The sequence below is a fragment of the Eschrichtius robustus genome, chromosome X (genome assembly GCF_028021215.1).
Source record: "Eschrichtius robustus isolate mEscRob2 chromosome X, mEscRob2.pri, whole genome shotgun sequence".
NCBI classification, from domain to species: domain Eukaryota; kingdom Metazoa; phylum Chordata; class Mammalia; order Artiodactyla; family Eschrichtiidae; genus Eschrichtius; species Eschrichtius robustus.
In genome coordinates this window covers 129,862,936-129,875,289 of record NC_090845.1, presented here as the reverse complement: position 1 = coordinate 129,875,289, position 12,354 = coordinate 129,862,936, and the positions used below count along the sequence as shown (strand labels likewise).

The following is a 12,354-nucleotide window of genomic DNA, read 5'->3' as shown; positions in this document are numbered from 1 at the left end:
TATGGGATCCCCCACCTGGCAACTGGGCCAAAGAGGCAATCATAAAATCATACTAACCAAAGTGTGTAATGACTAGAGATGTCTAAGTCAAACATTACATCACCGGGATTGCTGAAACTAAAAGAAAGTCCGTCCCCATTTGGGTGAACTCTTACTCTCCCACTACACCTCACACCTTAGATTGTACAGAGAAATTTCAATGTAAGCCCCTGACCACCAATGAACACAACTACTACATTATCACTGAAGACAGCACATGTAGTGCAATGATAATTCTCATTAGAGAAAACTTAAAAGCATTGCAAAATATCCCTCCTAAAGAAAATCTGTAGGAGATAGACAATAAGGACATATGAAATGTGATAAAACACAATTCAAACCCAAGGCTTCACATATAAAGCGAGTTATTGCTTTGCCACCCTTTGAATGTGGGAACTAACAACATATGAGAATGAACAACGGGAAGGGAAAAGTACAATAAACCTCATCAACAATTCTTCCAACCACAGTGCATGTCTAGGAATACTCGCCTTCACTTGGGCATTTACCACAAATTCTGAGAAAAATGCACCCTTTCTGGTTCACCTTGACGCAAAGACAACACACAGGTACAGAGAGAATAGTAGTAAATGAGTTATTAATTTTCCTGTGTGTATGTATTCTAACTTTTGAATGCTTCAGTTCTTATGGGTTCCCAATGTAACAAAAGCAAACTTCATAGGAGGATTAAAGATTTCTAACTTTATCTTTCATTAATAGGCATTCATATGAAGAATTACAGTGTAATGTGTCAAGGTGCAAGAGTTAATAAAAAGGAAGCTAATACATAAGCTGAATATTTTGTGACGTCTTTGTATCAATGGTAAAAAATGGTAACATCCTTGCAACTATACTTACAGAATAATGCTAAGGCACTGTTGCAGTAACAAATACAAAGTGACAATGAAACTTACAAAACTGGGCACGAAGTCAAATCCAATTCGTTTCTTTAAGCTGAATGTCGTCATTTCAGGAAGTCAGATTACCTGATCTCAAAGCCCAGATCTGACCCTTACTAGCTCTGACACTTAGTAATAACTCACTTACCTCACCTCTCTGTACATCTATGTCCACATCTATGTCCTCATCTATAAAATGGGAATAACAATGGTACCTCAGGGTTGTGGGAGTGATTAAATTAAGAGAGGTAAAGCACCTAGAACCCTGCCTGGCACCTCAAGAGCTCTCAGCACCTGTTAACAGTTAAAATCAGGATTGTAGTCATCTCAGGAAGCACATTCCCATAGTGGGCAGGAATCAGAAAGCCAATTATTATACCACTGAATTTTACATTTAATTAATAATTTGGAGGTTTTCAGAGTGTGTGGGTATGAAGTTGGAAAACGGTCAACTCAAAAGAGGAGTACTGATGCTTCCATAAAGATACTAAACACTAAAAAGGTTATTTAGACTGGGAAGAAAAAAACATGTGGTTGACCTGAACAATTTACTTCCTTGAAGTACAGAAGACTTCAGAGAAAATGTGAAGAAAATTTTCATTACATGACTTTTTCTAAGTCAAAGAAATACCTAAGCACAAAAGTAGTGGCTCTGACAGTTACTAAATCCAACTTTCGAGTTTTTAAGAATAAACACCAGAGGGAAAAATAGAAATGAGCTGTTACAATCTTAGGGTTTAGGTTTCATGGTTTAGGTAATTCTGAATCCTAAGTTTGAGTTAATTTTTTAGAGGAAAAAACCCAACTGTTCCCAGCATATACTCTATCCAGTTTATACTGCAAATTTGGACCATGTGCTCAGAAGATGGAGAACTGTACCTTACAATATGGTGGTTCTGTTAGGCAAATCAAAGTCTGAATTCAATTATACCGAAGCTGTTTGAGTTGTTTAGTTCTTTAAGCCTTTTCAATCAATCTGATGAACCCAGGTTCCTAATTTTTTCATAAATGTAACATTTCTCCATAATAGTTCATTTTTTATTCATCTTTATTTCCCATCTTTTCTGCCCATCCCACTGGACAAATAACTCAGTTTACTTGTGCTTTACTTTTATCACTCACATCAATGTTGAGCCTTATAAGAATTTAAACCTTTTTCATTATAGAAACTATTATTCTACCAATTGAGGTTTTCTTAAAAACAAAACCTTAATTAAATAAACATAACAGCAATTTCTCTGCACACGTTTGTTCATGTTTAATACTTCCCCTGAAGGAACTAAGGGACAACCCATTCCTTGTATTCACCTTCAAATTAAGCAACTTCGTTAAAAAACAAAAACAGGGGGGATTAAGAGCAGAGATAGAGGGCCTTTCTTATATTCCAATCAGTTTGCAAGCAAAATCACAGAAGCAAATCACAGGTTGCTCGAACAGAACAATACATCCTTCAAGACCACGATGTACTACTTGCCCTCTGTAGCAAGCAAACTCCACTAAAAGACAGTAAGAGTGGCATCTAATCTAAGCTAATATCACAGATCTATTAGAATACCGCTCAATCATTAGCCCCTGCTCATATTTATTATAGTTAGTGCCCCAAATCTAGTGAGCAAAACTACCAATCTAGGAAGCAGAACGATTCTACACAAACTAACCAGCAGAATTATGGATCACTGAAAAAAATGCAACCAGAATTTTGACTGCAGAGTCAACTGAAACAATTTTATATTGGTGAGACTGTTAAGAACATAAATGCTGGGTTATTGTTCCTCCTTTTACAACTAAAGGTTTTATCATTTTGCTAAAAGTATGGAACAGTTTACATACTTTACTCACTCATTAAATATATTGATCTCCAAATATCTCCATAAAATTGGTAAACACATATATAGTTAACTCAATGTTTATTTTCCTATATACCTCGTTTGAAACGTTTATGTAATCCTATATAGATTTAAGCATTGCATTTGGACAACGGCAATATTTAATTCCCTTGCTTCCTTCTACATGCACCTTCTGTTGCCAAGATACTGTAGTAAGGTGGGACATTACTTACAGAAGTTATAGGAGACATTCAAGAGGAAATGAGAACTTATAGACTGCTAGATCTGCAGCAAGTATGGACCAAGAGACGCACTACCGACATATGAAAATATTTTTAAGCCTCCTTTTGAAAATGTAAGATATTAGTAAGATCTGCAATGGTGTAACAAAATAAGAAAAGCCCGCAGCAAAACCATGCATGCCTATTTAAAACCTCAACAATACAGTTCACTGCAACATTACACAGAGGAGATAGTCAAACCCTTGGAGCACAGAACAATTATTTCCACTCACTTAAAAAAATTCCCCAATAATGATATACTCTTAGTTAATTTCCTGAAGTTTCATGGCATATATCCAGGCCTTTGGAGGGTTAATTTTTTTTCTTAAGTAGCAGAGTTGCCAATGTTTTTAGACGCTGAAGCATCTGTATTCCTGAATTTGCCCACATTTATAACAAGGGAGGAGGGGCCACGAATATTCAAGATCACCAACTTCTTTAAACCATTACTCGGATATGCCTGGGTCTTCCTGAAACTTTTGAATCTAAAATCTTTTCTGAAATCCACAAAGAAAGGTCACTAATAATCAGTTGCCATTGTGATTTGGTACCGACTACAGCTTCTTACTACTCTTTCTTCACACCGCTCGCCCAGAACAGTGGAGCTCTCCGAAGTCCCAATGCTGGACAGGAAAAGAGAAGCCAAAGGAGATCGCAAACCGTCTTTGCAAGGCAGGAGGCGGCTTGACGGAAGCGCCCCCCGCTCCTCGGCAACTACCCACACGTCAGGCCCGGATCCCACTGGGAGAGGATATTTAAGAAAACAGAAATAAGCCGTCACCGTCACTTAGCGCGGATACCGGCCCTTCCCGCCCGGATCTCCTACCTGCCGTCGGCCCTCGCCCATCCCCAGCTCTCCCTGCCGGGGCTCGGCCCCCGAAAGGGCACCCTCTTTTCCTTGCCCGCTTCTCATTCCGACAGGCGCCGGGGCCTCATACAGGAGAGGCAGCGGGGCTCAAGGGGCTTCCTACAGGCCCGAAGTCCGGTCCTTCCCTCCCTCCCAAACAACATCCCGCCGAGCGCGCCCTGACCCCGGGCGCGGCGTTCGGGAAGAGGGCCCCAGGCCTGCCTCCGGCCGAGGCTAAAAAGAAAAGGGAGGGAAAGAAGGGCGAAGATGGGGCCTGCCCTGGAGCCAAGTACCTTGTAGAAAGCGCCATTGGAGCCCCGCACTTCCACCACCAGCTCCTCCATCTTCTCGTCCGCCCTGATCGCTCCGGGAGCCCGCCCCTGAGAGGTGGGCTGCGGGCGCTGGAGGCCCAGCCGCCGCTGCCGCCGCGCTGCTGCACGCCCCCCGGCAGCGGCGCCGCAGTCACCGCCGCCGCCTGCGCTCGCCGTCGGCTCACCGCCCGCTCCGAGGCGGCCCCTCACCGGAAGTGAAACCGAAACGGAGCGGAGCGCCTGACTGAGGCCGAAAGCTCCAACCGCTCCGCGTGTAAACAGTGAAACCGCGTCACATGACCGACGCCGCCTCTTCCCCAAAGGGTTCGGCCCCTCGGCCCCCCCCTCCTTCCCCTGGCGGACCCAGGAGCGCGCGCCTGCGCGCTGCTGGGGACGGGCCGGGGGGGCCGGGCCGAACGTAAGGCGCGCGGGCTCGGCGTACGCGGGCTCGGCGGCGGGCGGGAAGGCGGGAAGGGTGGAGACAGGTCGCGCCGGTGGCCGAGGTCGCGCCGCTTCGCGTCGCCTGGCGAGGACCAGAGCGCCCATTCCTTTAGCGGGGGCAAGCCGAGGCGTGGGAAAGGGCCTCCCGTAGCAAACTAGTGTGTTCACTTATCCACGTCCGGGCTGGCTTGGGTTGGAGGTGTTTTGTTTTTTGTTTTTTTTAAGTGGGGCAGAGCCTAATTGAGCTGGAGGTGGAGTGGGGGACAAGAATGAAGGTGAAGAATTAGATTGAAGAAGACTTTGAACTAGTGACAGTGGCAACCGCGGTGACTCAGGCTTGTGTGACCCTTAGAGGCTGAAGGTGAGAGTAACGCCCTCCCCCAAGAGATTTTGGGCCGTCCTGTGGATGCATCCTGTGTCCTCGGAGGGGCAGTGGAGTGTGTCAGGACCTCTGGAAGTGTTAGTCCTTCCACAGACCCAGCACTGACCCGCATACTTCCCTTCCCTCGATTCAGTTTCATACTTTTACTTGACATACGTAAAAAAAATGTGTTAAACACTTGTTAATTTCTTTAGTTTATTTCCCTACTACTTCACGCCTACTGTATGCCCACCCTGCACCAGAGGCGACCTGTCTACAAGGGCCCGTGCACCTGTTTTCTTGCAGCTCTTTCCCTTTACCCTCCATAGTACAGCAAACCCCAGTTCTTTCTCATTCCTGCTTCTGCATCCTGCTTGTATCCACCTTGACCTAGGTTTCCTTTGGAAGGCTTGTATTCAACTGAGAAGTTTATTGAGCCCCTACCGTATGCCAGACACCATGCTGAGTGCTAGTGAGACATTGGTCAGAGCTGGGAAATGACTCCAGCTGGAATGTGACCAGTGAGAGTTAACTGGCAGCACTGAGTTGGTGGGGGCGGGTTGAACCGCCCCAGGCAGGTGCCCCAGAATGTGAGGCATCCTTGGGCCTCCAGTTCCCTTCCCACCTCACTCCTAGCCAGAGCAGCAGCATTGCTGCTGGTGGAACTCCAGCATGAAAGCCTCAGATCAAGGGCCACATTCCTTGAGGCTATGGTAAACAGGGATGATCTATTGAACTAGGGTTTCTGGAGTAGTCACAAGATGCAAAGATTCCAATGAGGCTGCAAGAGAATCTCACCAGTTGGCTGCACAGAAGCAGAGCAGAGCATGAGCTTTAACCCCAATGTAGTAAAGGGGGACAGATTGATTAGAATGGTTATACCTTCCACGTGTAGGGTGTTGTTCAAATATTCAAATATTACCAGCTCTTCATAACCACTACAAGCTGCACTAAACCTGGTGGTGTCCCCTGAACCGCTGATGCACTTTCATGCCTTCATGTCTCCCCATGCTTCTTGGCCCCCTGAAATATCCTTCTCGTTAGGGTTATTGGCTGGATTCCCATTAGCTTGTTATTTGTATCTCAGGTGCAGAGAGTTAACTTTGCTCCTCAATTCTCAGCACATTGTCATCATCAGTCCCTGCAAGGCCCCTCTCTTATTTATATTATTTTACATTGTTTAAATTATTTGTCCTCGTCTTTCTCAATACCCACTCTCATTCTTCTTCTAGACACAAGCTGCAATATGTTTGATATAGATCCTTGATCATTTAAGACATGCGGTGTTTTGTGTATGCCTTTTACATTTACAAAGATGGTACTGGACTGTAAATCTCTATTTCCCACTGTTTTCACTCAGCACTGCGTTCTTGAGCTATATCCACATTGCTGTGATTTCCCTAGTGATGGGCGTCTAGGTTACTGCCAACTCCCTGATGTCACACTGTGGTGAAAATCCTTGTGAATGTCTTTACAAACCTTTGCAAGAATTTCTTTTGTGCTCTTAAAGAACTTTGTACACACCTCCTGCTTCCTCACCATACTGCTTGGCATATAGCAGGGACTCGGTAAATGTTGAACACCTCACCCATGATGCTTAATGTACTAGCATCGCTTATTTATATTTCTGTTTTCCTCGTTGGACTGTTAGTTCCTTACGGGCAAGAGAGACGTCTTATTTATCTTTGTGTCCCTGGCACATTCAAAGTGGTTGATTTTAGGAAATGTTGGATGAATGAATGCATGCCTATCCTCACTACCTGTATGTGCTATGATTTAGTCTTGCCCACTTAACTCTGAGTCTCAGCTCAGCTGAATTCAGACACAGGCTCAGCCCCGCTCATGAGCTTGTTCCTCCCACATTCTTCTCTCTCTCTCTCTCTCACTGGCAACCCCTTCTTCAGGGTGGTTGCTCAGGCCTAAAACTGGGTCATTTTGGCCTTCTCTTTCTCTCACACGTTGAATCCATCAACAAATCCTTTCAGAGTCCACAATCTAGTTCTCACCACTTGTGCTGCTAAAACCATGGTCCAAGTCCCTATCCTCTTTTACCTGGATTATTGTAACAATTTCACTGGTTTCCCTGCAGCCACTCTTATCCTCTGTCTATTCTCAACACAGAGACAGACTCTATTCAGGTGTCAATCAAGTCACTCTGCTATTCAAAACCTTCCAATTGTACCCTAAATGCCTCAGGGTAAAGGCCAAAGTCCTTATTAATTCTGGCCTCAGTGCCCTTCACCCACTGGCCTCTGTTATCTCCTTGATCTCACCTTCTACCTCCTCCCTTCACTCCATTCCAGCCATACTGGCTTCTTTGCTGTTTCTTGAAAACATCAGGTAAGTTCTGTCTGTCTCCTATCACTAGAATATAAGCTCAGTGAGAACAGAGATTTTTGTTTCTTTTATTCACTGCTTGTCCCCAGTGCCTACCACAGTGTTTGGAACATAGCAGGTGCCTACTGATTTATGAAATGAATGAATAAATGAATGAATATGTGTTGAGGATGCAGCTTGGGTCAAATCTGTTCTCGTGCTTATATTTATCTGATATTGGAATGATGCTTCAGAACCTCTAGACTTGCCTTGGCCCCTAGCTTCCATTAAATTGTTGCCTGTTGTCTTTGCATTGATTTATTCTGTGTTATTTCCTGCTCCTTCGAAATTTGAGCCCTTTGAATCTTTTTCATGCCTCAATCCCAACTAAAATGCCCTTTGCCCTTTCCAACTCTAGAAATCTTATGTACCCGCTTGGAGCCAGCTAAAGCCTCACTTCTTTCATGACACATTCTCTGACAATCTCACTTCGCTTTGACGTCTCCTTTGAACTAGATATTAGAAAAAAAATTAAATAATAGTCTTTATGTTTTAGAACAGTTTTAGATTTACAGGAATATCAAGCAGATAGTAGAGAGTTGGCATATCAGTTCCCTGATATCTCCCTCCCAGTTTCCTCTGTTGTTCACATCTTGCATTACTGTGGTTTATTTGCTATCATTGATGAGCCAAATTGATATATTTTATTAGCCAAAGTCCATACATTAGTTTACATTAAGGTTCACTCTTTGTGTTGTATAGTGTATGGGTTTTGACAAATGCATAATGTCATGCACCCCCCATTATAGTATCATATAGAATAGTTCCACCACCCTAAAAATTCCCTGGGCTCCACCTATTTATTCATCAGCTCGACCCCCTAACCCTAGGCAACCACTGATCTTTTTACTGTCTCCATAGATTTGTCTTTTCCAGAGTCATAGAGTTGGAATCATCCAGTATGGGGCCTTTTCACATTGGTTTCTTTCACTTAGCGATAGCATTTAAGGTTCCTCCATGTCTTTTCATGGTTCGATAGCTCATTTCTTGTTAGGGAAGAATAATATTCTGTTGTCTGGATGTATCACAGCTTATTTATCCATTTGCCTACGGAAAGACATCTTGATTGCTTCCAAGTTTTGGCAATTATGAATAGAGCTGCTATAAGCATCCATGTGCAGGTTTTTGTATGGACATAAGTGTTCAACTCATATGGGTAAATACCTAGGAGTGTGATTGCTGGATCCCGTGGTAAGAGTATGTTTAGTTTTCTAAGAAACCGCCAAACTGTCTTCCACAGTGGCTGAACCATTTTGCATTCCCACCAGCGATGAATGAGAGTTCCTGTTGCTCCACATCCTTGCCAGCCCAACCCAACTTTTGGTGCTGTCAGTGTTCTGGATTTTGGCCATTCTAATAGGTGTGCAGTGGAATCTCATCGTTGTTTTAATTCGCAATTCCCTAATGACTTATGATGCCGAGCATCTTTTCATATGCTTATTGCCATCTGTATATATTCTTTGAGAAGGTCTCTGTTCAGATCTTTTGCCCATTTTAAAATTAGGTTGTTTTCTTATTGGTGAGTATTAATAGTCCTTTGTATATTTTGGATACCAGCTCTTTATCAGATTGTGTTTTGCAGATATTTTCTCCCAGTCTGTGGCTTGTCTTTTCATTCACTTAACAGTCTTTCACAGAGTAGAGGTTTTTAATTAAAAAGTCCAGCTTAATCAATTTTTTTCTTTCATGGATCATGCTTTTGGCATTGTACCCCAAAAGTCATCACCAAACCTAAGTTCACCTAGATCTTCTCCCTTGTCATCTTCTAGAAGTTTATAGTTTTGTGTTTTACATTTACGTCTGTGATCCATTTTGAGTTAATTTTTGTGAAATGTATAAGGTCTGTGTCTAGGCTTATTTATTTTATTTTTTATATGCATAAAATAAAATGCATATGGATGTCTAATCATTCTTAGATCTTCTTTGATTTCTGTCTTCAAGGTTTTGTAGTGTTCCTCATATAGATACTGTACATATTTTGTAAGATTTATGCCTAAGTATCTCATTTTTTTTGGTGCTCCTGTAAGTGGTGTTGTATTTTTAATTTCAAATTCCAATTGTTCGTTGCTGGTATATAAATCTCCCTCTAACCACTGCTTTTGCTGTATCCCATAAATTTTGATAAATTGTATTTTTTAAATTTAGTTCAAAATATTTCAAAATTTCTCTTGAAACTTCTCCTTTTACCCATGTGTTATTTAGAGGTGTGTTGTTTAATCTCCAAATATTTGGGGATTTCACAGTTATCTTTCTGTTGTTGATTTCTAGTTTAATTCCATTGTGGTCTGAGAGAAGACATTGTATGATTTCTGCTATTTCAAATTTGTTATGGTATGTTTTTGGACCATTCTTGGTGAATGTTCCATGTGAACTTGAGAAGAATGTGTATCCTATTGTTGGCTGAAATAGTCTATAGCTGTCAATTAGATCAAGTAGATTGATGGATCTGTTCAGTTCCACTATATCCTTACTGATTTTCTGCCTGCTCAATCTATCAGTTACTGACAGAAGGGTGTTGAAATCTCCTAATATAACAATGGATCTATTTCTCCTTGTAGATCTGTCAGCTTTTGCCTCACATATGTTGACACTCTTGTTGGCTGCATATACATTAAGAAATTTTATGTCTTCTTGGAGAATTGACTTCTTTATCATTATGCAATGCTCTTCTTTATCTCTGATAATGTTCCTTGCTCTGAAGCCTGCTTTATCTGAAATTAACATAGATAATCCAGCTTGCCTTTGATTCGTGTTAGCATGGTATATATCTCTTCACCCCTTTACTTTTAATCTAGTTGTGTCTTTTATTTATTTATTTATTTATTTATTTTTGGCTGTGTTGGGTGTTAGTTGCAGCACGCTGGATCTTTTCGTTGTGGCGCATGCGCTCTTTGTTGCGGTGCACGGGCTTCTCTCTAGTTGTGGCGCGTGGGCTCCAGAGTGCATGGGCTCAGTAGTTGTGGCTCATGGGCTCTCTAGTTGTGGCATGCATGCTCAGTGGTTGCGGCGCACGGGCTTTGTTGCCCCGTGGCATGTGGGATCTTAGTTCCCCGACCAGGGCTCGAACCCGTGTCCCCTGCATTGGAAGGTGGATTCTTAACCACTGGACCACCAGGGAAGTCCCCCTAGCTGTGTCATTATATTTAAAGTGAGTTTTTTTTAAACAATGTATAGTTGTATCTTCTTTTTAAATCTACTTTGTTAGTCTCCATCTTTTAATTCATGTATTTAGACCATTCACATTTAAAGTGATTATTCATATAGTTGCATTAATATACCATTTTGTAACTCTTCTATTCACTAATCTTCCTCTCTTTTTCTGTCTTCTCTGGCTTTAATTGAGCAATTTATATGATTGTATGTTTTCTCCTCTCTTAGGATATCAGTTATACTTCTTTTAAAAAATTTTAGTGCTTTCCCTAGAATTTGCAATATATATTTACAGCTAATTTAAGTTTACTTTCAAATAACACTATACTGCTTTATGTGTAGTGCAGGTACCTTATTAAAGAGTATTCCCATTCACTTCTGTCTCTCCTGCCATTTAATTTCACTTATCCATATACCATAATCACCAATGCATTGTTGCTATTAGTGATTTGAAAAGATAGGTCTATTAGATCAATTAAGATTAAGAAAAAATAAAAGTTTATTTTATCTTCATTTATCCCTTTCCAAAACTCTTTCTTTCTTTATGGAGATTTGAGTTTCTGACCTGTGTCATTTTCCTTCTGTCTGAAGAACTTGTAACTTTTTTTTAAACATTTCTCTCAATCTTTGGCTGAAAAGGTCTTTATTTCTTCATCACCTTTGAAGGATAATTTCACTGGATCCAGGATACTAGTTTTTCCCCCCCTTTCAACACTTTAAATATTTTGCTTCATTCTTCTTGCTTGTGTGGTTTCTCATGAGTCCCTGGGCTATGATCTTCAGAAGCACTTCTTAGCTTTTTTTTTCTCCCTTTAAGTGACACAGAAAGGTTAGAGGGGACTACACTGGCTCATAGCTCCTCCCCCAGGTTAGGAAAGGGCTCTGGTAAGGTAATTTCCCTTGGAGGGCAGGCCTTTGTTATGGAGAACACTGGGTGTATTTCAAAATGGTTGTGCTTTCCATCCTCCTGCACACAACAGGGAATTTTTCTCTGAACTTCACTCTGAGAACCTGGAGGGGGGGTGGTACCTGGAGGCAAAACCCATGAAAATGTAGGCCTTCCCCCAAGATTCGTCCCCCAGGAGTTTTCAACTCTTCAGCTAGTCCACACTCAGCCTCAAGCAATTCATCAGAACCAGCATTTAAGTATTCCTACCAATAATTGGCTCCAGTGGCTTCTGCCTCAGGTAATCAGATCTCTGTTGTGATTATCTATATTCACCTCTCTCCACATTTGGGGCTGGCAGTTTGCCCTGTGACCTCCGTTCTCTGGGTCTAAGAAAAGTCATTGCTTTTCTGTTGGCTCAATGTTTTTCTGGTTGTAAGGCTGGGAGTGATAACTTCTAAGCTCTCTACACTTCAGAGCTTGATGTTAAACGTTTGGGTTAGAATTTCTCTTGTAGCTTGGAGTTCAGTGTCAGGACTCGTGTTCATAGCTGAAACATCACCAATAAGCCTGCACAAGTGGAAGTACTAATGCTCAAGGTCAGTTCAAGTATCTACTTCATTATGAGATAATCACATTATTTTCTCTTTATCCTTTAAGAACAATAAGCATGCGATCTGTGGCAGACACTGGGTTGGTTAACTCTACTTCCATTCCCAGCCTCATTCTCCCCTGCCTGCCTCTACCCTAGAGGCTGGAAAACCTAAATGTGCACGTTTCCAGACCCCCTGCAGCTAGAGTGGCCACAAGACATATTTCTTTGCAAATAAGATGTAAACATAAGTTTTTTGGGAAGTTTCTGGGGAAGCTTTTGCTTTTTTGAGAAAGGGGGACAAATATGGCTGATGTTGCCTCCTCCTCTGTAATGCCTGCCTTG

General features: G+C 42.1%; 1 protein-coding gene across 12 annotated transcripts in view; it reads right to left on the bottom strand.

The window, feature by feature from the left end:
• The window catches only part of FMR1 (fragile X messenger ribonucleoprotein 1), a 36,726-nt gene extending 32,259 nt beyond the window's left edge, over window positions 1–4,467 (bottom strand). For all 12 annotated transcript variants that reach the window (XM_068533096.1, XM_068533099.1, XM_068533098.1 and 9 more), the window contains exon 1: window positions 4,186–4,467. In XM_068533096.1, the coding sequence (XP_068389197.1) occupies window positions 4,186–4,236 (51 nt within the window). In that variant the 5' untranslated portion in view covers window positions 4,237–4,467. The remainder of the gene's footprint in view (window positions 1–4,185) is intronic.
• Window positions 4,468–12,354: the final 7,887 nt, after the last annotated feature.